This window comes from Vanessa tameamea, chromosome Z, assembly GCF_037043105.1.
Source record: "Vanessa tameamea isolate UH-Manoa-2023 chromosome Z, ilVanTame1 primary haplotype, whole genome shotgun sequence".
NCBI lineage: Eukaryota > Metazoa > Arthropoda > Insecta > Lepidoptera > Nymphalidae > Vanessa > Vanessa tameamea.
In genome coordinates this window covers 9,471,513-9,498,661 of record NC_087341.1, presented here as the reverse complement: position 1 = coordinate 9,498,661, position 27,149 = coordinate 9,471,513, and the positions used below count along the sequence as shown (strand labels likewise).

At 39.5% G+C, this 27,149-nt stretch overlaps 2 protein-coding genes across 2 annotated transcripts in view; one reads left to right on the top strand and one right to left on the bottom strand.

The window, feature by feature from the left end:
- Window positions 1–27,149, top strand: part of LOC113404078 (tyrosine-protein kinase Abl) — a 45,599-nt gene that overhangs the window by 8,223 nt on the left and 10,227 nt on the right. Inside the window, exons 2-10 of the mRNA XM_026644826.2 lie at window positions 7,004–7,109; window positions 7,256–7,368; window positions 8,699–8,898; window positions 9,327–9,425; window positions 10,026–10,274; window positions 11,465–11,748; window positions 12,929–13,205; window positions 19,606–19,756; window positions 19,990–20,149. Coding sequence (XP_026500611.2) covers window positions 7,004–7,109; window positions 7,256–7,368; window positions 8,699–8,898; window positions 9,327–9,425; window positions 10,026–10,274; window positions 11,465–11,748; window positions 12,929–13,205; window positions 19,606–19,756; window positions 19,990–20,149 — 1,639 coding nt within the window. The remainder of the gene's footprint in view (window positions 1–7,003; window positions 7,110–7,255; window positions 7,369–8,698; window positions 8,899–9,326; window positions 9,426–10,025; window positions 10,275–11,464; window positions 11,749–12,928; window positions 13,206–19,605; window positions 19,757–19,989; window positions 20,150–27,149) is intronic.
- On the bottom strand, window positions 14,049–15,720 carry LOC113404081 (uncharacterized). Its single transcript, XM_026644832.2, has 4 exons — window positions 15,565–15,720; window positions 15,354–15,484; window positions 15,153–15,228; window positions 14,049–15,017 (listed from the first exon to the last, which is right to left on the bottom strand). Exons 1-4 carry the CDS (start codon window positions 15,620–15,622, stop codon window positions 14,812–14,814), a joined length of 471 nt encoding a protein of 156 aa, XP_026500617.1. The 5' UTR covers window positions 15,623–15,720; the 3' UTR covers window positions 14,049–14,811.

The window sequence follows — 27,149 nt, the reverse complement described above, 5'->3', positions numbered from 1 at the left end:
TCAAAATTCGGAAGTATAGCAAATTATTGAATGTGATCACAATATCACAATAGTATGTGAGTGTTTATGATGCGGACAAAGAGTGTAATCTGTTTGGGTGGGTTTTCGTTCTGTCGCTTCGACTTATAAAAGAGTACTGTATGACTGGCTTTTCGAAGACAAGGCAACCGCTGAGTCGAGACTATATATTCGAATCTCTTGGCGATTATGATGTGGTCTGCAGTCGCCGTGAGAGCTTAGTCGTCATTATAAAGCTATGCTTGATCTGTCTGTCTAGATATGCTGTTCGAGTAAAGGAGAAGTCAAAACATAACAAACGAAGTTATAACAAACTTCAGCGTGTCGGGCAACAGGACAATTGAGTGATATACTACATATTTTATTCCAAAAATAGCGATCCTTCAAGTAGTCTGGTATAATGAATAATAAAATATTAAATAAGGCCAATGTTCTCTGTACTTAGTGTTCGTGCATCTAATAGATAATAAATTCTAGGAATCGAAATCGAATCGTTCATGAATTATAACGCTATTAGCCCAAATGAAAGCCTTGAACTAAGTCTAAGTTTATCGGAGACCCAGTAAGGCCAAAAGGCGGTTAATAGGTTGTAACTCCTAGTTTCCGTTCTTAGGACCTACCACCGGACTATCAACCTATCCGGGAAGATGCTACATACAAGTAGGGACTTTTCAATTATTCTACGCTGGGGAACAGAAAACACTAGACCTATATGCATATCGGTGTTCGCCTGATGGTAATAAAGTCCTGCGTTCGACTTTCAACTCAACCTTTAAAAGGAGCTCGTGATATATTATTTTAGTACTTGGAAAGTCAAATATTTCTATGTAAGCTGTCTTCTTGGCCGTCTAAAGTTATCAATCGCGATAATTTAAGTCAACTCAGTCGTTCTAAACATCTTTGTCGTAAAACCATCCCAGAGATTTAGGCATTGCTTGGAAAGCGCTGTATGGTGCCGTAATGTATCCAAGGTGTGTGTTACAGTTGTCGTTTTTGAATTCATCTAAATATATTTTCATATTAGGATTCAGGTTTTTCATGGAATAACATTTTGTCTACATATATTTTATCCGGGACGGTTTTGTCTGGGCTTTGATTAATCATTTATTCAACAAATGTAATTTTTAATGTCGAGATTCGTGTATCTTTCTTGTAAATAACATGCGATACAATTTATGTGTGTAGTCACTGTTATTTTTTTAATACTTTATTTAATTTATATTTCAAATTCAATTTAATATAAAAACACATGAAAGTTCAACGCAGTGTAAAAAGCTCACGCTTCAAATGATAACCGAACAATATCATGTTTACATGTTGACGTGGCTTCTTGTCATGGTTTATTTTTTATTCCGCCAGATTTTAAAAAATCAAAATATGTAAAAGTAAAACGATAAAAAAATAAAACCCTTATAATTAAAAAAAATATATTTCGACCTCAAACCTGTAAATCTATAATAATATGTATAAAAAGTATGACACTACGTCCTTCTGCCTCTGGCTGTACCTCCGAGAACTTCTTCTTAATCATACAAAGATTTTTTATGTGATTTTCACTAATAGAAAGAGCGTTAAGTGCAGCTAGTTTTATATAAATGCTGTGAGTGGCGGCTTTTATGTCAATGCAAAAAGCTTTTATATTTTTTTATTTTATTTATTACACCCGTAATATGAATGTCATTGGCTCTCCTGTATTAATATTCCAATCGTATAGATATTATTATTATTTAAAAAAATATATAATTGTGTGGGTATATCTGTATAACCCTTGAAAAAAACTTTATAAATTCTTTTTATGTTTTTACTTCCGTTGTATGTTTTGAATAAATAAATATATTTCTAGTGATAGGGTGAAATTACCAGCAAGTTTTGATCTACCTACATATACATTTATTTCCATTACGACCTAAAAATGGACATAATTTTATCAAATGACATAATTATGACTCTTGTGCTTTAGCTCAAAGACAAGTAGTTATTGTTCAACTCGATTAAAATAATAAGCGGTCAAGCGCGTGTTACTATGATGACCGAGATATCTAGGAGAGATCCGACTTTGTTACCGATTTCCTGCAATTGGTTTTCAATCGGATTTCGCAGCGACCTTGACTCGTACAAATGCGATAATCATTGTTGTATTTTTGACGTAGACGTTGTATTGTATTGTAATAAAATTTTAAACGGACTACGAATTAGGTGCATCGTTCTGGCTATATGGATACACAATAGACGACGTACAGTGAAGTGCTAGCGATATGTTAACTAAACTGATTGACATTGTGACGAGTTTGTTAGTTTTTATATATATTGAATGTGTTCAACAATACTTTTAAATTTGTAGTTCACTGTGTGTTTTATTACTGCGTATGTCAAACTTTTTATTGAATTTAATTTAATTATAATCATTATAATACTCGTTGAGTTTTTTTTTATGTCTTAAGAGTATTTCAACCGTAAAATCCTCATTTAGACAACTCACATCTAAGTAAATTTGAATATCATTGAACAAAACAAACTAATTTGAATCGTTTCTTTTGTTTCAAAAAATTACGTACAGATTTCAAAAATATCACGTTAGATATTTCCAACAACATATTTTTGAGATGCATAATATGATTCGCCGACAAGCATGTCTCTGAGCCGAATACTTACCTGATAAAAGATTCAGCTGCTTCTATAATTATTGTAATAATTACTTATGGGTTCTTTTTACGCCTTTAAAATATAATTAAGTATAATTAATGCCATTGACATTTTCAATTTCTATCAATAAATAAATTCCGTTGTGCTCTCATGCACACTATTTGATCTGCTGTTACTCGATGTAATGTGTGTGAATGTGTGACTACAGAGCGATTTGTTTAAAATAAATGCGAGAGGGGGGAGATACATAAACGAGAGAGCCATTCAACGTATCTGGTAAATTGTTAGTAATAAGTGGGGGAAACGAAGTAGTGACGCGAGCGCTCCGACCGGTTACTACAATCACACGAACAAGCCAACTACTTTCTTTCTGACAATCCAGCGTCCTCTCATTACTACTCTTATGACTTCCGCTTCGTCTCCTGCTATACCCATCGCAAATGATTATTTCATAACCATTGACAGCATAACGAAACACAAATTCATTTATATTGAAAAATTTAAAACATAACAGTAATTCAATGAACTGATTTATTTTATTACGTAACTGATTTTTGAATGAGAAACGATAACTGCGACGCAATATGCTCGAGTGTCTAATTAACTTATTTTGTAGGTGGTTGTGCTGCCTTAATGAGATGTATTTCACATATTTTTTACATATCAATTGATTATTAATTTGAAGTTAATTGTTCTTTGCCTCAAATATAATAAATATTTATACGATACGCTTTCAAGTACTATCTAATATTTTAAAGATACCCAAATTTAAATAATACCAAATTATACTCGTACTTGCATTCAGCCCATAAATTAATTTGAAGCTACTGTGAATATTTCTTTATCTGGGTCAATATCTATCGTTGTACACCAAACACACACACATGTATACAATTTAAAAATGGAATATATTGATTTGTTATGCTCTCCCATCGAAAGCGTATTAGGCATGTTACTATTTTAGGATTTATTTTTGAATAGTCGATTTAAATTCACAGTTCTCCCAGGTTGAAAAAAAATTGCCACGTAATCAGGTCTGTTCGTTTTCTTTTTTGCGTAACGAACCTGGTGTTTTATGAGCACGTACTTATAATGCGACTGGAATTATAAATAGGACGGGCGCGCCTCCATCACAGCGACCTAAATTACCAGCTAATAATGAGCTATGTTTTTAAATATTGAATAGAAACAATAAAAAAGCTTTATATTTGAATTGACTCATCCGTTTTATAAATTATGACGCGTTTTTTATTTGTGTTTCTTAACTGAAATAACTACTAAATGAATTATGTAAATGTGAAGTATATATTTCATGTTCTTGTATAAAATAAAACATACTTAATACCCATAAAAAGGATAATAAAGTAAGTAATTAACATTTCAAACTTTAAGTTTTCTATGAACTGCAGTACTTAGCGGACTAGGAAACTTCTGTATAGGACTCGTGAACCGAAAGTTCCAGAAAATTATATAGAAGTTTGAAATTTCTATTTTACATAGTCGTTTCGTTCGATAATTACTTGTTTATAATAAAACTATCTGATTAGAAGGTAGAAATACACGATATCGTTAGGCCAAAAGAAAAGCCTTATAGATATATATATATCTTTGAGCGACTTATTGAAGTCAGTATCTTTTGACATCTGTCTGGTAAAGATAAAATGATTTATGTAGTAGTAGGTTGAGCTAGGGGGACGAGTATGGTTTTCCTGTCGAGCGTAAATCGCATCATATATGTACGACGCAAGCGGAATCGTTTGCCAGGTGCAGTCGTCGCTCACTTCCCGGAAACCTTTGATGCACCCACGAGGCTTAATAAAGCCTCCGCAACACATAATTATATTTTGCACTACGTGCTTGTGACTCCTACGCTAATAGGAAATATGCGTCGATGTTATGAATTATGGGAGCCGTACATATTATGTACAGTCAGAGTAAGAAAACCTTCGTCAGTTTTCAAATTCATTCCTTTATCACGTCGTAAACTCTTAGTACCTTTTGAAACTAAAGCACTAAACAGACAACTGCGTATAAAATTAAACTAACATAGTATGATAACATGGTTCAAAATAGTGTAACATCTTTGGACTACGTCTAGTGTCATATCAACATAAAAACTTTTATGGCCTAATTAGTCATTACAAGATTTAAATTAGATATGATATCTTCTACTGAATTGTCAAAGTCTGTCAGTGTCATATATTTTCTTGAAATATCTTGCAATCTTAGAATAAAAAAGCTTGTAATATTGGTCGGCCGTTATTTTGAGTGACGGTTAATGTAATGACGTGACGTGTGATGAGTGGTTCCATCGGCACCGGGAAGTGGTGGTGATTCCTTGGCCTGCAAAAGCGGTGGATATAAACTCTATCGAAAATCTATGAACCGACATATGCTCTCGCCTTGTTGGATCAATGCGACAGCGACTACAAAATTGTACCATAATAATTTTTTATTTTTACTATTTTATTTACTACTTCCGTCCTGCGGGTTTCACCCGCGTTTCCGAAAGATTTTATGTTTTCCGAGATAAAAAGTGTCCAATATGTTAATTCAGTACATATTCTATATGTGCAAAATTTTATCCAAATTCGTTCTGTAATATTTACGTGAAAGAGTAACAAACATCCATCCTCAGAAAAATCAGGCAGATCCATACACACAAACTTTCGCGTTTATAATATTAATAGGAAGTAGTATAACTACTATGCACTCTCTTTTATAAGAGACAAGACAATGTCCTAATCAATAAGTAACATCGGTTTCATGAAAAGTTGGTAATTCTCATCCCGATTGACCGCTTCTTCTTATTATTATTATAGCTTTTAAACGCTATTATACTCTTTGCTAGATGCGACGCAGTATGTCATACTCAATCGGTAAAGCAGGTTATCGCTCATACTGAGCACACGAAAATAGATCTTAAGGTGACGAACCTTTTCTTACCCCGACTGTACATATTTATATATACAGATGTGAAATTAATTATTTTTAGTCCATTTTTTTTCCAAACTTCTAGTAAATAAGATTTAGTTTATTGGCTTTTCACCTATAAAAACAATTGATTCCGAAAACTGATTTATTGACTTTTTGAAATCTCGCTCAGTTTGTTAAAAATCGAACCTAAAAGTATTGTTAATACATTACATAGGAAAATCGGACTTTTTTTATACATTCAGTCGTTATACTTTAGCTTTCGCGCGACTAGTAACGTCTATTTTAAAAATTATAATAATGTATACATAATAATATATATATATATATTAATATAATCCAAGATATAATACCTCGGACGTCATTTAGTAACAAACATGTATACACATGCGAATGAATTCATAATATTAGAAAGATTGGTTTTTGAAAACGTTTCACTAATTGGGTGATATAATAACAACGATGCATCAGAGCTACTGGAGTATTCAGAAATGTGGATAACAAACGAACTTAGCTCTCCCGACACGTGACTCATTAACGCGGTCACGATACCATATGCGGCGAGCACTCGCGTTACGTGTGTTTTGATTTCAATGAAATTATTAAACATGAAAAGAGACGTCGTAAAAGTTATATATTTTTATTATGACTTTAGCGGTGACGACTTAATCTAAAAGTTTTCATTTATACGTTTTAAAACTTGATTCAGGTTTTGTTTTCTATATATGTATTATGGATTTATAGATTTTGAATTTTTTTTTTATCATACGGATAAATGTGATATTTGTCAAATTTAACTCTAACTTAATTTGAATAGATGATTATAATGATTACACTAATCTATGAGAAACAAAACCCTCCATTAATTTATTCTGGTTCATCCATTTTAGGATATGCAGTCTTAAATCATCCAGGAAATGGACTGATGATAAATATTATCACATGTTTACAAAATCATTATATAATATTCTCGGTTAGGTTATAATGTCTTTAACAATTTCATTGCTACAACCAATTGAGCAATATTTTCTACACGCTGAGCCAAGGCAACGGTTATCCAATTTATTGCTTGCTATAAATCGAAGGCTAGAAAATTATGTTTTTATAATAAATTTGTTTATGTCTACATTTTGTTGAATAAACAAGGATATGCTTTTGGTAAATGTAACTGAATATAATAATTAAACCGTCTGATTACGCTGCAGACACAATGTCGTCGACGTCGCGTCGTAACGAGCTTCTCGGCTAATAGGTTTATCTCGTAAGCCTTTTTAATGGCGGCGCTTCAGGCGTACATAGTTTTAAATACAAGTACAGCAGTCGTCGATACCGTTTTGTTTACAAAACGATTTGAAACGTTGAAATATGATTTTTAATGTTTATATTATTGTGATATATTTTGTTACAGAAGCTCTGCTGCAGAGTCGCCCCTTGCCGCATATTCCGGATTTGCCGGATAGCGAAGGCGCCTCCGCCGCACCGGCTACACCCCAACCTCTAGACTCCGCCAACAGGTTTGACATTTACAAATATCCATGAGGCTAATATATATTACATTGCATATTTTATGCGAATAATATAAAACTGTTCTTTTATATTTATTCAACACCTAAATTTAACTTTTAGGTGTATATTATTGATAGAATTTTCTTTGAAATAGATGGACTTCAAAAGAAAACCTATTAGCGCACCACGAAGAGGAAGATCCTCAACTCTTTGTCGCGCTTTACGATTTTCAAGCCGGAGGCGAAAACCAACTTAGCCTTAAGAAAGGTATAATATAAATTTACTTATTTACATACATACATATTTGCTATATTTAATTGTAATTATATTATAATGCATACCATCTCTAAAGTCTAGTATTGTATTGTGAAGCAAATTAGACAAGTCATTAATATAATGCCCATCTACTTAAGTCTAGTTCTCACGTGTCTAATATATTAGACGTCATTATGTGTGTTCCATCTCTTCGAGGCAATTCGTGACGTATACTGATAATAATTTAACTTGAGATAATTCCGATACACAGAATTTGATTAAATTCCAACTCGTGCTTCCTCTGAAGGGACGGACTTAAGTTTGGCTACGACTGTTCCTGTCCAGCTATTGCTCTAGTACTCCCTCGTTACTGAACAGTCATGTTTCTTACATAAAAGAGTAAATGATGAATGTTGAACAATAGTAGAATAAGTGTTGGACCACAAGGTTATTGTTTTTACTTTAGTTTATCAATTTTTGTTTTCGGTAACAACTTTCGCAGCTAAATATAAAGGTAGTATAATCCTTTCCTTTTTAAGATAATTTGCCTTCCTGTTAACTTTCATGTATGTAGAAATATTAACTTTTCAATGAAAATCTTCTTCAAAAATACGACTCATTATATTTATCCGTCTTTTAAAAGTTAAATGTAAATGCATCAATGTTAATGAACGACTTTCATGGATCTTTAATGAAAAACTTGGAATTTGTTCTGAGATATAACGAGCTAGAAATGTAAAAGTATTGCTAGCTTTAGTTGTTGAATCGCGAGTTGAATGAAAACATCTTCTCCCCTAGTCAGCTAATGATTTGCGAGCCCATACTACAGCGACATACATCTATGACTTCCATTGAGTTATTTCAGATAAACTAGATTCAGCTTTTGTAACGATAACTGCTATTCTGTTTCCAATGTATAATAGTTAAATAAACTTAAATTCATGATGTTCGTAAGTCTGTCTGGCACGTAAACATCAAATGGCAACTTAAACTTTAATTAAATTCAGATGTATTTAAAAAAACATTTTTAATTAAAAGTAGGTGTCTACTTTGGTGTAGTTTAATATTGAGAATTAGTCTCCGATTTCTTCTCTCGGAAGACGTAATTATCATCCTTGAAAAGATTCGAATTGCCAATTTATATTTAATAGACCGTTAATAACACATAAATGAATGTAATTATTTTAATCTCTAATTGCCGATAACTTTGCACAGAATGCATTACGTTTAACAATCTTATAGTCATAACATAGTCGGATAATCAAATCTGCTGAATGGCCAAGTAACAAAAAGGTATTTATGTTACCTTTGTATTACTTGGCTGTTAAAACCGTTACCTTAGGCGAGCAAGTACGTATAATGAGCTACAATAAGAGCGGCGAATGGTGTGAAGCGCACACGCTGTCCGGCGGCGTGGGCTGGGTGCCCAGCAACTACGTGACGCCTGTCAACTCTCTAGAGAAACATTCCTGGTACCATGGTCCGATATCTCGGAACGCAGCTGAATATTTGCTATCATCCGGGATCAATGGAAGTTTTCTGGTAAATATATAGTAATATCCGATTTTGATTTATATATATATATATATATATTTTAATTATAACATAAACATAAACAGCCTGTAAATTTCCCACTGCTGGGCGAAGGCCTCCTGTCCCTTTGAGGAAAAGGTATGGAGCATATTCCACCACGCTGCTCCAATGCGGGTTGGTGGAATACACATGTGGCAGAATTTCGTTGAAATTAGACACATGCAGGTTTCCTCACGATGTTTTCCTTCACCGCCGAGCACGAGATGAATTATAAACACAAATTAAGCACATGAAAATTCAGTGGTGCCTGCCTGGGTTTGAACCCGAAATCATCGGTTAAGATGCACGCGTTCTAACCACTGGGCCATCTCGGCCATTTTAATTATGGGAATATCTATTGTTTTACAATACGAACTTTCTAAATTACCATTCATCAGGTACGAGAGTCCGAGTCTAGTCCTGGCCAAAGAAGTATATCGTTACGGTACGAAGGTCGCGTCTACCATTACCGTATAAATGAAGACTCTGACGGAAAGGTAAATTGTGTTTTATTTGTGTTTAATACCGTAACAAAAAAACTGCATTTTTAATGTAATTTGCAATATTGGTCTTTTATAAAAATTGAAAGACTTACAAATGCACTCTAACTGATACAGGACACTGGGGTATGCGATTGTTTCCAACTCGACGATTTTAGTTAACGTAGACGAGTGGATTGTTTGCCTAGGATCCAATGAAATTGAAGTCTATTTCGAATTGGATCCCTTGGGGCTTCTGAGATTACGTTTAATTAATAGCATTCGAATACCGAGGCGGCTGTTTCATTAAGAGAAGCTTTGAAACTATATATAAGTGAAGAATATTTTAATTATGCTCTTGAGAATTTAGATGATCTTACTTTCTTAATGAAAGTTGTATAAAGAACCTGCGTTGACTTGTACAGGTATAAATATATATTTTTAGATACGTTTAAAGCAATCGCTTATTAATAGTTCCTAGTGCTGGTAACCACGGGGCCTCTTTGTTACGTATTTTTTCAAACATTTTTAATATCTCTTAACTTTCTTGTACAAGATAAGAAATTCGAACCAAGCATGATTCGACGTATCAACGTGATAATATATTTTTCGAACTAGGTGTACGTGACATCGGAATCGAAGTTCGGTACGCTCGCCGAACTCGTACACCACCACTCGGTGCTCGGCGACGGCTTGATCACGCAGCTGCTGTACCCGGCACCGAAACGAAACAAACCCACCGTGTTCCCGCTCGCGCCGCCCGACGAGTGGGAAATAGACCGAACCGACATTGTCATGAAACACAAGCTCGGTGGTGGGCAGTACGGGGACGTGTACGAAGCCGCCTGGAAGAGGTGCAACATGACTGTAAGTGAAATGTTTTTTGACTTAAATTTACTTTACTCACACCTGTTCTCAAGGTTGATTCGGGTCGTATTTGCAATCAAGGGACGGTCAGTGTTTGCTACGGTGACAATACTTTTGGTTTACAGTCAGGTGGTCAGTTTTTCAGGCTGGCAACTTGTTTTCAATAAGCTTACGATTTATAATATTATTCTTTATTGTGTGTTTTCAATTAGAAATGCGATATCTTTGTATCCAGAATGTCGACAACTGAGAGCAGTAGAAAATTATTTCAAGGGCGATTGTAAAGCTTCTAGGTCACCTATATGTCACTGTCGACGTTTTGTTCTGCGTACGTGTTGGTCTACGTATGTAATCTAATATGTTACGATATCCCAGACTTACCTAGTATACAATTTAAATGCTATTAGCGTATATTATGTAATATAAATATTTAATCTTGTTCGAAAAACGGATCGCTTTCTATTGGAAATTGGATTATAGGATACAAGATTCGACCGAAATAAAACGTCGTAGTAGAGTGATAAATTTAAAATTACTTAATTGAAAATCTATCTCGAGTTCTTTAAATAGCCTCTAATGGAATTTGGCGGCGCTTTGATGTTATTTAAATAAGAGGAAAGTTCTAGAATTGTCTAAGTTCATCCATTATAGTTCTTTCTAGATTGTCTACAATTTTAAATAGACATATTGAGCCGAAGTTCATGATGTTTATTGATCTTATAAGATGTATCTTAGTAAACCAGAACATACGCATAAAAAATTGGCATAGTATCTAAGAAAACATTAACCTAGTTTTAAGTTCAAGTCAATGACGTTCTTTTTTCAATTGCCCCTTTAAATTACTAATTTATGAAATTTATTCATATGCCTACGCTGAGGTTTCAAAAAATAATGATTCAGTTTAAGAATTATATTTTGGGTCGTATTTTGCCTGTGTTTAGAACACCAGAACCTTGTGAGCACCACACAGAACCACACACACACAGAACCACCAGTATGTGTTAGATGAACATCCACACTCCACTCCGCATTGGAGCAATGTGGTAGAATAAGCTCCTTACCTTCTCCTCAAAAGGTGAAGGGATCTTAACCCAGGAGTCGGATTTGAGGCTTGAGGCTATTATTTCACTGATTTTAAAATGGGTTTGAGGAAATAATTTAAATAACATCAATATTAATTTTTCAAACAGGTTGCGGTGAAAACTCTAAAAGACGATACGATGGCTCTAAAAGATTTTCTCGAGGAGGCTGCCATCATGAAGGAAATGAGGCACCCTAATCTCGTGCAACTGCTGGGAGTTTGCACCCGCGAGCCTCCCTTCTACATCATCACAGAGTTCATGAGTCGCGGCAACCTGCTGGATTACCTGCGCACCGGCAACCGCGAACAAATCGACGCCGTCGTCCTGATGTACATGGCGACCCAAATTGCATCCGGAATGAGTTACCTGGAAAGTCGTTCGTTTATACACAGGTATTTGATATAACAGTCGATGGTTACTGTCGTTTATATTGAGCTGACTCGGCTTGATGGTAAGTGGTCACCATACATTTTAAAGATTTTCATAGATTTTTCAAGTTGATACACGCATGAAATTTCCGAAGGCTCGGAATAAGTAACACAAGTTATGAGCTCAAACTAAGCTTTACCAGGATTGCCTATTTGTAGTTTTATCTCTAAATAGTATTCCGTCCTATTCACTGACAGCCCTGTTAGTCGAGCGGCTAGCTTATACAGACTAATGGTTTTAATTCTGGGTTCGGGTCAATGAAAATGTATTCAGATTGATTCTAAAATCAATTCAGTAATGACCTGCAGCTAGGACATGCATATAATATATAAACATTCGGATTGGTCGCTTCGACTAAAATGTAGTCAATATATGTATATATATCTTCATATCAATTATTATTATTATTTACCTTCAATAGCTGTTTGTGTTTTCAGAAAGGCTTATATTGATGATAACCAATATAAGCCTTTCCAATATATGCAACGTCATTTCATTTAATATTTGTTTTCAATTTATGTATTTCCAATTGCAAATGCGTTCAAATGATGTCTTTGAAATGGTCGTTTTGATGTTCCGAGAATTATTCATAGGTATATATTTAACTCGAAATATTTTGTAGGTATTATATATTTTTTTATTATATATTGCTTGTTTTATTTAAAACATATTTGAATTATTTTATTTTAAGTATTGTAAATTATATAAAAAGTCTTATGTAATAGTTTTATATTAATTAATTTAAGCGAAAAAATTGGATGAAAGCCTATTGCCGTTTCGAAGTGGCATTTTAGCTTAAATATCCCTTCTCAGAAATGTCCAATCCGCATGACGTCACTTGAAATCAGTTGACGGTAGCTGTCATATCCTAAAACACGATAGAGCCGTCACTGTTTGTGCGTCTATAAATAAAGTTTTTAAACCATCTTATATATATATATATGTGTTTTTTATATAAATATAGAGATAATCATTCTGTAACTCACGTTATAGCCCTTAGATCTGAGAACTTCTACCCTCTTACAAATGGCCACCAGTCTGGCAAACTGCTGTTAGGACCGTATAGAACGCCATATTTCATCGAAATTTTAAGCTGAAGCGATAGTTTATGTTTAGTACAAATATATTTAATTCCTTCAAAAGGGACCTCGCCGCTCGCAACTGCCTCGTCGGCGAGAACCACCTCGTGAAAGTTGCAGACTTCGGTCTCGCACGTCTTATGCGCGACGATACTTACACCGCCCACGCGGGGGCGAAGTTCCCTATCAAGTGGACTGCACCCGAAGGCCTGGCCTATAACACCTTCAGTACCAAGTCCGATGTGTGGGCCTTCGGTATCCTGCTCTGGGAGATAGCTACGTACGGCATGTCCCCATACCCCGGCGTCGACCTCGCTGATGTTTATCACATGCTCGAAAAGGTACGTTTATATATTATAGCATATAAAGATTATTAATTAAAACAGTATTTCAGTTTATACTACATTTTTCACGTTCATAAAAATAATTTATTTACTCTTATCCATATAAGTCCATGTAAGTAGATACACTGACGTAACATTACACCCTCTCTAGAAGTGTCCACGTGATCAGATATATAGTTCTCTGACATAAAGTTTTGCTGTATCTGTGGTTTAACCAATGTTCGCCTGTGAAGCGTTCGGAGGGAACATTTTCACTCCGATTATATGATATAATATAATATACGATAAACATACTGTTTATCTTTCGTTCAATCGATTCACTTAACTATATTTATGTGCAAGTTTGCGTTGTGTAAATATGTTTTATTTAAATCTAAAAACGAATAAGTTACAAAAAAAAAATCTCTTTCTCAATATATTGATATGATTAAGAAATGATCTTTGATGTCGTGTAATTATAGTGAGGAGTATTTCTCCATTAAGTTTTATACACCGTGGAATACATTTCTCGTCGCTACAGACTTTTGAATTATCGAAGCCGTAAAAGTATACATTTCAAAGAACGTTGAAATAATTTGTATCTGACAGTTTTATACAATTTATTACAAACATTTTAAAGACATGCTTTTTCTTTACACTTGTTTCTTAAGTAAAAACTTATTTTTTTTCTAGTTTATAGTATGATTAACATCAATATTATTGCTATATATATATTTAAAGTTTCCTTGGATGTTTGTCGTTCCATCGAAAATTTTCATTAGTAGAAGTATTATTCGAATTCATAATTTAATTTATACTATATTTTTCTAACAAAACAAAATTGTGTATATTTAAATTTACGCGTAGCGAAACGTATTATAGTAATTTATTTCCTTGACCAATATGTTAGGTTCCCTTAAGAATTTAAATGATTAAAAGTAAAAGGTACTTTATGTAGCCTGTCATAATATCACGTGAAATGGTTCTGGGATGTTATGAAAATAACTTATTGTAATATATGTTTATTAAATATTAAATGAAATATAAAAAAAAACAAATTCAAAATAAACTTCCTGCTCGCGCGAGAGTAACAAACCTTCGCTCTAAAAATATCATGTTTCAAAAACAAGTTAACTTCTTTGCATTTCGCGTGGTAATTTCTTTCTTAGTTTATTAAACAGATTATGTAAGCGCGAACAATAACAGAGACGTGAAAACCAAACAAACGATAACAATTCGGCCGACGGGATGAAGGTTTGATAATAATGGGGTATATTTACATCTATTACGGTCTAAGACGCGAAACACATTGCAAAGGCCAAATAATTCGTTTGATACATATAAAACAATTTATTGCTGATTTTTTTCAATATATATATTAAAGTTCCCATACAGTAATTTTTAAACAAATTTCGGTATTGTTCATTACAATAATTGAATAATTATTTCACTCTGAAAAGGGTCTTACATAATCGTGCAACCAATTGACCATAAGCCATTTAAAAATACTTCATACAAATCGTATTGTACGTGGATTCGAACGACCATCAAAAGTTGTGACCTAGATAAGTTCTTAGCCGATTATTTAATAATAATAATTATGACCTTAATTAATTAAACTAATTTAACAATGTGCAGCGTCAGTGCACAAATGTTTTTTGCAAAGCGAACAATGCGGTCGGCTGACTGCTATACGTGAGAATATTTCGGAGGCTGACAATTCCTTACTTAACTTACTGCACATGGAATATGATACTGTTTTCTTTGAGAAGTCTTTGGCGGGTACGCAGGTGCGCGCGCGGACTGGACCGATCTCCTGACCCGTTTCCACTGTCCAATAAAACATTTATTTAATACGAGAACTATTTCTAATTTTCTCATCTAATATCGTTATAACATATCAAATAAATAATTACATTTTATGGGTTTATAGCCACTTAAAATGTATTTGTTATTTGTACTCACCGAGCTTGGCAGACTCTGAAGTTATAACGATGCAAAGAAATGCCATCCCTGGTATGTAACAGTCGATGTTGGGGACCTAGATAAAGATTTCATGACAAATTTAAACCTCGCTTTTGAGCTCAAAACCATTGTGCATATTTTCTTTAATATGTATGTAAAGCATCTCTCTATATTAGTTTTAATAATAATTACTAAACTCACTGTGATATTGGCGTAGTCGGGATGGTCAGGATCCCAGCAACCAGGATGATCAAACGATAAACAGTTGTAGCACTGGATGCCTTTCGAAGAAGGAGGAACGAATTTCTTCGGCTTGGCTTTTTTGTGTTTTCCTAATTTTCAAAATTAACTTTAATACTTTTAATACAATTTCAATTAATCGTATCGCAATTATAAATGTGTAATAACTCACCGGTAACAACGATTGAAATTAAAAGAAAATAAACGAACGTGTTCTTTAACCAAAACATGATTTTGACCTATTTGTAGAGAGAGACTCAAGTTTGAGGGAATTCAGTAGTTTTCAGCGTTCCGCCGCCGCAATGGCACTGCTAAGACGAGCTTCAAGAGCCGCGTTTATACGTGAGCGTGAAACAATGATCGCTGTTTTGGTATCGACGTCATGTTACTTTATACGGGCTGTTCTAAAACATCCTCCTGTTTTACTTACCATTTATTTTTCGTGTTTATATGTGTTGACTTATGTTTAGATTATTAGTTCTCTTTATATATATTGTTTTGAAGATTACTTCATTGCATTTATTTAATAGAATTCCCCAACATTCAGATTTTCTCTCCCATTTAATCGTATAGCTCGTGTTAGGAAAACGACAGAATCGAACGTGTGGCTTTCACATTTCACACAAAGCACCCCGTCTACTGTTCAGCTTATAATTGAGGCAATATTAAAAAATATATACCTTTTCATTATATTTTACTAGTTTTCGCCCGCGGGTTTTCGAACACATGCCTCCAGTTGTGAGCTACCTTATGTCCATTCCATACCACTAAAGAAACTTGCATGAAAAATATCATGATTATCGGTTGAGTAATTAAGACGAGAATTCTCAGCAGAAAAACGTAGGTTATTGATTATTTTAAATTATTTAACGTAAGTGTACGAGAATAAATCGGTAATGTGGTTGGACATGGTCTTCGGTCCAATTCCAAATGTTAGTACGTACTTTATTAGGCTAAAAGTGAAAATATGCTATGAGGCACTTAATGATTATTTATACTAATAAAATAAAATATACCCATTGTTGATTATACTACGAGTAATCTATGTTATCATAATTTTCTTAAACAATGAGCGAATCTATTATTTCAAAGATAAAATCACATAAAGCATAATTCCCAGGTCTTGTAGGGTGTCCACGCTGATACGATGCTTAGGGAAAGTATTTTTTTTTACTACTTTTTTTTTATTTCAACATGATGTGTATAAACGTGGTTGTATTTACATGTGTATTTTTGTTTGTTGACATCGACCGGGGAGCACGGCCAGGCGGCCGTACACTAATCCCCGTGCTATTTGTAAACAAACATTCGGCCATTGTTGATTGCTAGTTGCTACTATAAGCGTTGATGTATCGATAATTTGTATACAATGTCGGATTCCTTGTTTGAATCACCGGTTAACGAAATTTGATTAAAATATGTTACTCGTACGTTGGATGTTAATCACTCGGTGATTCTACCTTCAAACAGTGAATTTCTGGTACAAGATAAATGACGCATATTATCATAGAACGGTTTCTGTCTATGCCCGTTGAATTTAAAGCGTTCTATGCATGAGACCCTCACTTCTCCGAGGAATACAATCACAAAGGTTTTAATTTACAAATACTTTTTCATTATTGTGTAAGGAATAATTTCGATTTCTATACAAAATAAGTGATCCTATCTTATTACTTTTAAAAATTCCCGATGTTAATTAGCACTGTGTCTCGTCTTATATTCTCTAGAAGACAGATTACCACGCCGGCTATAAATCTGTTTGTGGCGGGTTTTATTCCGCCTCCTACAAATAGGTATAAGGTATATAAGAGTTCTACCATATACCACAGAGAGGTATAATTATTCATAGGTACTTTAAATATTGTTTGAAATATGTTTTATTATTATTAATTCCAAAAATAGAATATAATTAAATGCAAAATGTGTTAATAAATTGTAACTTTAAATTAATTTTCTCTCAATATTTCAAATGAAAATGTTACATTTAATAAAGCAACATTTATTTGGATAAACATTCTCTTTGATCGCGAGACCACTGATTAATTTTAAACGAACTCGGTTCCGTAAAATTTTTCTCATGTTTATTTACTATTTATTCATTTCCTTCAGTTCTTTTCATCTCTTTATTTCACTGGACAAGTTTTAAAATAATTTTCTGTTGGAATTAAGTCAATAAGATTGATTTATAAGACGCGCACCAAAAGCGTATCCCAACATGAGCTGGCAAAGTTTTATTTAAAGGATTTGTTAATAAGTTCTAATTATGCTTATGATTTACGTTACTCGAGGTCGTATATTGTTAGTTTACTTTGACATGTAAAATATTTTAGTTTCCTCATAATATTAATTAGAAGTGTAATTTAATTTATATTAGTTGATTATTATTAATTGAAAATCAAAATTCCTATTTTGATGATGTTCTTTAGTCGCACGTGAGTTTTCGTAAGAAAAAAGGACGTATCAAACAAAATCTGGAGAATATTTTTAGAAATTGATGGTCGTCAGTCTACGTGTTAGTCTAGTCAGAGAAGAAGCTATTTCTATTCCAAATTTCACACAAACCATCCCGCCGTTTGTGCATTATTAAGTAACAAACATACAAACTCACATTTATAATATTAGTAGGTTTTAAAATATACAAACAACGCTTGCCGAAGAATAAGAGATTTTACTATTAAAAAAACACAATATTCTTGTAATACGTTTCCCGTAGCATTTTTAAATCATTAGAGTTTAACCGAGTTCAAGGATATACTTGAGAACACACATAAATTAACGGGACAATGATTTCAATTAAAGTATTCTATATTCAAAAAAAAGCTAGTATGAGTAAACTCAATGATATAAACTTACCAATCTTTTAAGTATTTGATATTTAAAAGACTTATGTGAATAGAATATTATTCATTATTATTATTTAAATTTTAAAAATAGCACTGTTATTTTATTAAACACGTGAATTGTTTAAAATATAGGATATTTTCTAAAATAAAATATTAAATTTGCTATCCCAAACTTTCGTAATAAATCAAAACGGATGTTTCAAGAAATAAAACATATCAAACGAGATAACTTCATAACTAGCTTTGTTACAATTATTACTAAAAATTTTGTGAAGAGTCCCATTGTCAAATTTTCTCACATCACTATTCATAAGAATAAACGATTCTTATTTAGCAATTGTTACCGACTATCTCTAGATCTAATAGCCTATTGCACGTTAACATTCTTACAAGATTTTTAATTTAGAAATTATAAAATTACATAATTCCAACAAATTGTGGCTGTTTTATCGATGTATGTAATTCTATTCTAATGTATACATTGGTTTCACGCAATATTACTCTCGCTATGAAAGGGCTTTCATCTTGATATATCCTACGAATTGCGTACAAATACGTGATTATTTCGGAAATTATCATGAGAAGCGTCTTTTTTATTAACAAATGTGTTAAGACGCAATTAAAGAGTCGGATATTTTGAATTATACATATCAAATTGTATTTTCAATTTGTAATGTAGAGAAAAATATGTCTTTCGACTTGCAGTTTGAAAATGGAAGCTTGTAAACAAAATATACTTGAAAATTCCTTTTTCGAGATTCAGAATATTTATGTAAATCAATATTGCAAAAATCGTCAGATACGCTCATTTTCTTTGAATGAATGAATATTGTAAAATTGTTAATTGTACTTACTAAGTGTATATTTTTACTAAACAACGTCATTATCCCCACATTTCGTATAGAATGCACTTGCCTATTAATTGTCAAAATTCTCCATCGGAGAAATCAAATCAAATCAAAATATACTTTATTCAAGTAGGCTTTTACAAGCACTTTTGAATCGTCATTTAACAAACTATTTAAAGTAAAGCTACCACCGGTTCGGAATGTAGATTCTACCGAGAAGAACCGGTAAGAAACACAGTAGTTACTCTTTTTCAACATCTAAAAATACAGTCATGTTAGTTAAATACAATTATATATGTATGATGTCTCCTCCTCCTGGAAGTCAACAAGCATTAACTTCACGCTTTTTTATCATCAATATAATCTTGTATCTGAGAAATAGAATAACTCATTCGCTCATTTTATATTGGAATACATTTTATCTGATCTATTAAAAACTTTTATTTATATAAGTTAGTATCAGTTTTATTTGTAAATGACGATTTTGTGTTTAGTAGTTCATTAGTATTGTACTTCACTCAGGGCTATCGTATGGAGTGCCCGCCTGGCTGTCCGACCGAGGTGTACGAACTGATGCGTGGCTGTTGGCAGTGGAATCCTGCCGATCGCCCCTCCTTCCGCGAAATACATCACGCGCTCGAGCACATGTTCCAAGATAATTCTATCACTGAAGGTTACAAACTGAATCGAATCGTTTCTGCATATTTTAATATTTTTAGTTTGAAGGTGACAAGGTATTTTGTTAGGAATCGCATGTTGTGACAATTTTTTAACACTTTGTGACATAATCTTTTTTATAATCATATAAAAATACAGAACTTAATATAAATATGAAGAAAAATGAATGGGCAAGAGAAATCAATATATATATATATAAAATAATTTTAAGTAAAAATATCGCATCAGAGGTGGCGAAGCAGCTGCAGGAAGGGGTATGCGCAGGCACTCCACAAATGTCGGTGAAGAAGGCGGGCATCAGCGCTAGTGGCGGAGACCGCGGCGTGCAGATGCGTCGGCCCACCAACAGACGCGGCAAACAAGCGCCCACACCACCGAAGCGGACCAGGTACGCACCCACGCACCCACGCCCACTCACCCACACATACATATTACACTTGACATCTTACTAAAAAGGCCTGTAAAAATAACTGTAATTAGGTTTATAAGACTACTCATACTTCATCATCATTTTGGGGTATGCATGAGCATACTTTGACACTGCAGTGATAATATCACTAATGTCAAATAAAACAGTTTTAACTTCTTACGGGGAAACTGACTAACTAACCTATTTTCAACTCGATGGTATTAGGTAGAAGCAAAAATAATCATGTTGAAAATGTATTTTTTTGACTCTTTGGATGACTGATGTCTGTTCCGTGTAGAGCATAATGTCGTTAGTTATTTATTTTCTCGTAACGCCGAGGGCCAAACGTTAATTCAATAAACGGAAAATTGACGTAAACATGTACCACCGAATTATGTATATATAAAATCATTTACGAAGTCACTTCACGTTAAATTTATAGATATTTTTAAAAATATAATAAAATTTGTATTTTTTTTTAATGTTTTTTCTCTTAGTCGTCTCACGCACACCAAGACATACATAAGTAACACGAGCGTCACTCGATCAAACTTAATGTAATATGATATATTTTAACGCGGAGGGCGAACCTGCGCCAGTGAATAGATCTATAGTTACCGTATGGTTTCTGATAAACTAAAATATACCTAATATCAGTCCGTGAACTTAAGACCCGCGTGATGAATTTGTTTGCTTAGCGCATCTATCTATTGCCATCAAGAATTTAAGTGTTCAGTAAGAGATCGCCTTCGCTCTGGTCAGTGTAAGAAAAATAAATCATTTATTACTCTCAACTAAAATAAACTTAATTGTTATATCCGTTACGCCTGCACCACTGACTCAATCATCACTTAATTTTTCAATCTGGCATGGTGACAGAAAACCATTCAACCAAAAAGTTGGTCCCAGGCACAAGTTTGGTCCCAGGCAGGATGGTTACAAGCAAGAATCTCTTGCAAGCCTTTTGTTCGTGCAGCTCATATAATATAATAGCATCAATTATAACGACGACGAAATGATTCTGGTATGCTTTAAAAAATATTTTGATCCTCCATGATAAAAATAAATATCAGGAAAATCAGGTGAATCTCCATTACGATTGCAAATTTACATTATTCAATACGTAAAAGTATTATAAATTAAATTAATCCACGCTATTATTTCTTATTTGATTTCTCTATTTGAGTCTCTAGTTCTATACTTTATCTTTACCTCACCGCGTCGCAATAATAACCTTACGTATAAATACCATTCGCTGCAACTTCAGAGGGGTAAACTTAAAATGTTTGCTTCTGGAATATTATCTTCTACGATGAATATACTCTGTATTCTTTCTGTAATAGATAATATTCCGTGAATAGGTTTATTTTTATGATATAGGTAGACGGACGAGCGAATGGGTGATATGATGCTAAGTGCTCACCATCGCGCATAGATACTGTAAGAAAAATTAATCATTCCTTATATCGCCAATGCGCCACCAGCCTCGGGAACTAAGATGTTATGTCCCTTGTGCCTGTAGTAACACTGGTTCACTCAACCTTCAAACACTGCAATAGTGAGTACTGCTATTTGGCGATATAATATTTGATGAGTTGGTGGTGTCTACCCATACGGGCTTGCACATAGCCCTAACACCAGGTATGGTAATGAATACGTTTTTTTTTTTTTTTTTCTCGCTGGAAAAACGCGTTACGCGCTTCCCCCACGTGATGGAAGGTGGGGGGGTGTGTGGGACTCCCCGGAGCCCTGGACGCCGAGTGCGCCCAGGTACGCCGGGTTTACCCACTAAAAAACCAGCGGTACCCTCTCCGTCTTTCGGTGGGCGCCACGGGATCGCTTGCGCATGCTACCGTGACGCCCTGACGGTCGGCCCGCCTATGCGGGCCTCCAACACCTAGAGGGGGTTCTCGGGGTACTGAGACCCCCCCTAGTCCCTGCGACGCCTATTGAGGCGGGGGGAGAAGGTGCGCGTAGCGCTTTTTCCTCCTCCCCGGTCGTCTTCGGCGGAGCGGGTCTGCAGCGGCATCCTCTTCCCGCTCCCGCTCCGCGGCTTCCTTCTGCGACATCACGTTTTCGCAGAAGGAGCGCATCTCCGACCAGCACGTCTCGCTACCGAGCATTTCGTTGACGATGTTCGGCAGCGAGAGGTCTCCGCCCATAGTCGCCGCAAGGGTGTGCCTCTGGGGCCCCCACGCAGCACACTCACTCAGGGTGTGGAGCGCCGTGTCGACTGGCGCACCACACTCGTGGCAGGAGGGTGACACCTCCCGCCGCGCTATCCCGTGCAGGTACTTACCGAAGCATCCGTGCCCGGTAAGTACCTGCGTCATCCTGAAGGTGAGTGTGCCCTTCTTCCTCTCGACCCAGCGACTCAAGTGGGGGCGGATCGCCTCCACTGTCGCCAGGCCCGCCGTGGGTGACCCCAGGTCCTCCTGCCATCGGGCGATCAGGGCTCGCTGGGCTAGAGCCCTGATCCGCCCGACCTCCGCCGACCCTGGACGGTCGCCGCGGTTCCTCGCCTCGACCCGGAACCGGTACACTTCCGCGAGCACCTCCGCCTGGAGCTCCCAGGGCGGATCGCCCGCGAGAAGTGTCGCCGCAGCCCACGACACCGTACGGTACCCTCTGACGCCTCTCACCGCTATGACCCTCTGCGGCTTTCGCAGCAGGGCCCGGTTGTCAGCGGTGAGGGCGTCGACCCAGATCGGGGCACCGTACAGCGCCATCGACCTCACTACGCCGGAGTAGAGACGCCGGCATAGCGATCCCGGCCCCCCCACATTCGGAAGGAGGCGGCCGAGAGCGGCGGCGGCGTTGATGAGCCTCGGGCCGAGATGGACAAAATGCTGCCCGAAGCTCCATCGACCGTCCAGGATGAGGCCCAGATACTTCATCTGGGCCTGCACCTTGATCACCGTCCCCTGGACGGTGATACTCGCCCCTCGTGGGGGTCCTTTCCGTGGACCGTGGAAGAGGAGGGCCTCCGTTTTGGATATGGAGACCCTCAAGCCCAGCATTCCCATACGGTCCACGGTGAGAGCCGTTCCGACCTCGGCGAGGCGAGCCGCCTCCCGAAAGTCCCGCCCAGTCGCCGTGACGAGGGTGTCGTCAGCGTAGCACAACACCCCCATCCCGGGAAGGACGGGAGCTCGCAGGAGCCAGTCGAAACCGACGTTCCACAGAATTGGGCCGAGAACCGACCCCTGTGGAACGCCGCAGCCTACCCGACGCCGGACCAGCCTCCCATCGACCCCCGCCCAGAGGACCTCCCTGTCCTGGAGGTACGCCTCCAGCAGCCTCCTGAGATAGGTCGGCACCCCATGGTATCGGAGTGCCTCCCGTATCGTCTCGAAAGGGAGACTGTTGAAGGCGTTCGCCACGTCGAGCGACACCGCCAGGACGACTTGCCCCCGGGCCACCGCTTCCGTCGTCCGAGTCTTCAGGGCGTCCAGGGCGTCGACCGTCGACCGGCCCGCCCTGAACCCGTACTGAGCCTCTGAGAGACCCGGACCGACCTCCTCGAGGTGCTGAACGAGACGGGCTGCGAGGACTTTCTCGAAGAGTTTGCCCGTCTCATTCAGCAGCACTATTGGCCTGTATGCCGAAGGGGAATCCATCGGCCGACCTTCCTTCGGCAACAGGACCAATTTACCCTCTTTCCAAGGCTTCGGAAACTGCCCGCTGCACAGACACTCGTCGAACAGCTCCCGAAGCCTTGCACCCAGGAATTCCAGGGCGTCGCACAGAACACGCCCTGGAACCCCGTCCGGACCCGGCGCCGTGTTCTTGGCCCTCAAGCGGCCGAGGGCCATCTCCATCTCCCGCTCCGTGATCAGTGGTGGAGCCACTGCGTCTTCGATCACGGAGCGGGGGGCCATCTGCGGAGGGACATGCTCGCCTGGATGGGGAAAGAGTTCCCCGACCAGGCGCAGGAGGAGTTCCGGCGGCAGCGTCTCAGTGACGGGGGCGCCTTGAGTGCGGAACTTCCCGCGTACGCCGCGGTACGGGCGCCCCCACGGGTCTCGATTGAGACCCGCCAGAAGCTCCTCCCTGGCCTTCTCCTTGGCCTTGCTTATCGCCAGCTGCAGATCTTTTTTCAACTGGCGATAAGCGTCCAGCATCTGTCCCTCCAGGTCCGTGTCGAGGCCGTTGCGCCTTCGACAGCGGACGTAGGCCCTCCGCGCACGGCAACACGTCGCCCGAAGGTCGGCGATTTCGGGCGACCACCAATAGACGTGCCGGCGCGGAACCCTGCGCCGGGTCCGAGGCATGGCCGCATCGCAGACCTCCTTGAGTGAACTGCGCATGCGGCCCGCCAGCTCCTCTGCGCTGGCGCCCTCCGTCCTCCCCGCGGAACCCCACCGCTGCACGATGGCGGCCTCCTTGACCAGCTCTCGATCGACCTGGCCAAGAGACCACCTCGGCAGCGTAGTCGGCACCCTCTGGGGTTCCGCCGGCCTGCGAGAGGTGGAGATCTCGAATCGGATGTACCGGTGATCCGATAGAGTCTCCACCTCCTCCTCCACTCTCCAGTCGACCACTCTGCGTGCTACGACAGGGGTGGCGAACGAAACGTCCACCACGGAACCCCCCTGATGTCGCACGCAGGTGTGAACCTGCCCCCTGTTGAGAAGGGACAGGTCGGAGAGCAGGGCCCACACCTGGACGGCCCTCCCTCGCGGATTCGTGGCAGGGTTGCCCCAGGCACGCGACTTCGCGTTTAAGTCGCCGAGAACCAGTATCGGTTTCGGCGACTGCCTGGCCACCGCAGCTCTGACTAAGGCGAGATAGGTCTCGAACTCAGCCAGGCTGCGGTTAGGGGAGAAGTACGTACCGACGACGACGTACTCCCCCCACCCCACCACTACGTAGCCCGAGCCCCTCTCGATGAGTGAGAGGGGGGGCCCCGTTCCGCTCCTCGTGAGGACCGCCACGGTGCCGTCCAAGTCCCCCAGCCAGTGAGGTAGGGGAGGGACGTAGTAGGGCTCGCAGGCCACCGCCAGGTCTATCTGCCACTCCGCCATGGACTGCAGCAGCAGGTCCTGCGCTCCGGCGCAGTGGTTTACATTCGTTTGGAGGAAGCTCAGTTGTCCGTGCATTTTTTGGTTCGTTGAGCTTCCTCCGAGGCCTGACGGCTACATTCGCTGGAGGCGGTCCTGGTTCCTTGGACCGCCTTGCCTTTCGTGTGGGGAGGGTTGCAGTCCCTTCCACCCATCGAGTGCCCTGAGGGCCTCCCAGCCTCTGCACAGACTGCGCAGTGGGCTGTTGCAGAGCACGACGGTGCCAGGTGTCCCGCACCTCCGCACCTGTAGCACAGCGAGCTCCTGTCAACTTTTGACGGGCAGAGGGCTCTCGTGTGCCCGAGGCCAAAGCACCGGAAACAGCGAAGAGGTTGCTGCTCCAGTACCCTGACCCTAGCAGAGCTCCATCCCACTAGAAACCTGCCGCTGTTGGCCAGGGTCTTAACCGCCGCCGTTGGGCACCTCACTGTAGCCATGCCCACTCCCGCAGGACCTGTGCCGACAGCCCCGACCCGGACAGAGTCAACGGGGCAATTGCCAACTCTGGCTATGGCTGCGGCCAACTTGGTCTTTGTGACGGAGTCGTCCAGCCCCGTGATCCTCAATTCGGTCATCCTCACGGGTAGAACGACGTTGGCCACTCCATCCAGCGCGACGCGGAGCTTATCCGCCAGTCGCCCAGCCTGCTCCTGACTCTTCGACTTGGGCAACTCTAGGACCCTAGCACCAGTGGCAGCGCGGCGGATCTTGATGCCCTCCCCTATGCCCAGCTGCGCCAAGTCGACGCTCTGCTCGGCCTTCTCTAGCACCTGGGCGTACGTCACTCCCTTCTCTTCTGCCTCAGGCTGCAGAGAGATGATGACGGCAGCGGTGCGGGGCATGGATATTTTGCCCTTTTTTGATGTTACCGCCGGGGTGGTTGTGAGCTTGCTTGCCACTGGTGGGGAAGGTTTCTTATCCTTTTTCCCTTTCCGGACAACAGTGGCCCAACTTTCCTTCTGCCCCGCACCAGCCTGAGCTGAAGGGACGGGCGTCCTAGCTGCCGGTGGGACCGTTGCTGCCGGAGTTGTCCTATTGTTTTTGGACTGCTTCTGCTTTTTGGGAGCAGAAGCCGTGGGTGGCGTCGAAGGCCTCGGTGCGTCACGCTCTACGGTTGTAGCTGGTGGACTGCTTAATCTCGGGGGAGGGAGTCTGGCATCCAGCATCGCACCGATCGAGATCGTGATGAACTCTCTCAGTTCATCAATCATAGCAACGGTGGATGGAGTGGCCGCAGAAGGCCCACTCGAAGCCGTCATGGTCGCCCTCATGTCGGCGAACTCCCTCCTGTGAGCCTTCAGGTCCTCTTTGAGGTTTTCGACCTCCCGGCGCAGGCGGCTATTGTCCGCCTGCAGACGCCGTGTCTCTTCCGCCTCAGTGCGAGAAGAGAGGACCTCGACTATAGCCTGTAGGGCGGCAGCCGATTCCTTCAGGCTTTTAATGTAGCCGCCCTTGAGGTTCCCCGATTTTTTGGCAACCGTGAGGATAGCGGCTACGTTGCGCTCCGCCTCCGCGTGGAGTTCCTCCGCTCCGAGCGTCGCCGGGTCCGCCATGTTTTTTGTTACCGACGTTGACGGCACTACTGCGTCCTTCTCTTCGGTTGGTACCTTTTTAAAGGCACGGCTACGGAGCGCCCTCTCGAAGGCAACTTCCCGTTCCTCCTCTTCTTTTTCCTTTAATTCGGCTCTAGCCCGGGTGAGGCCGTTGCCGTTATTTTTGCCGCGGCGGTTGGCAGCGGGTCTCGCCGTCTTTACTCCCTCGTTTCCGGAGTCGGAGTCGTCCGTCTCCAGCGGTCGAAGTTTTTCGACATAGGCCTCCGAAGCGGTCTCCATCTCCGAATCCATCTGGATATAACTAATCAGGTCACAGACTAGCTTATCCCGCACGACAGGTACGGTCCATAGGTTCTGAATTAT

Coding starts and splice junctions, on each gene's coding strand:
- LOC113404081 (XM_026644832.2), bottom strand. CDS start 15,622: ATGTTTTGGTTAAAGAACACGTTCGTTTATTTTCTTTTAATTTCAATC. Junction 15,229..15,353: donor CCGACTACGCCAATATCACA/GTGAGTTTAGTA, acceptor ATCTTTATCTAG/GTCCCCAACATCGACTGTTA. Junction 15,018..15,152: donor TTCAGAGTCTGCCAAGCTCG/GTGAGTACAAAT, acceptor TTTATTGGACAG/TGGAAACGGGTCAGGAGATC.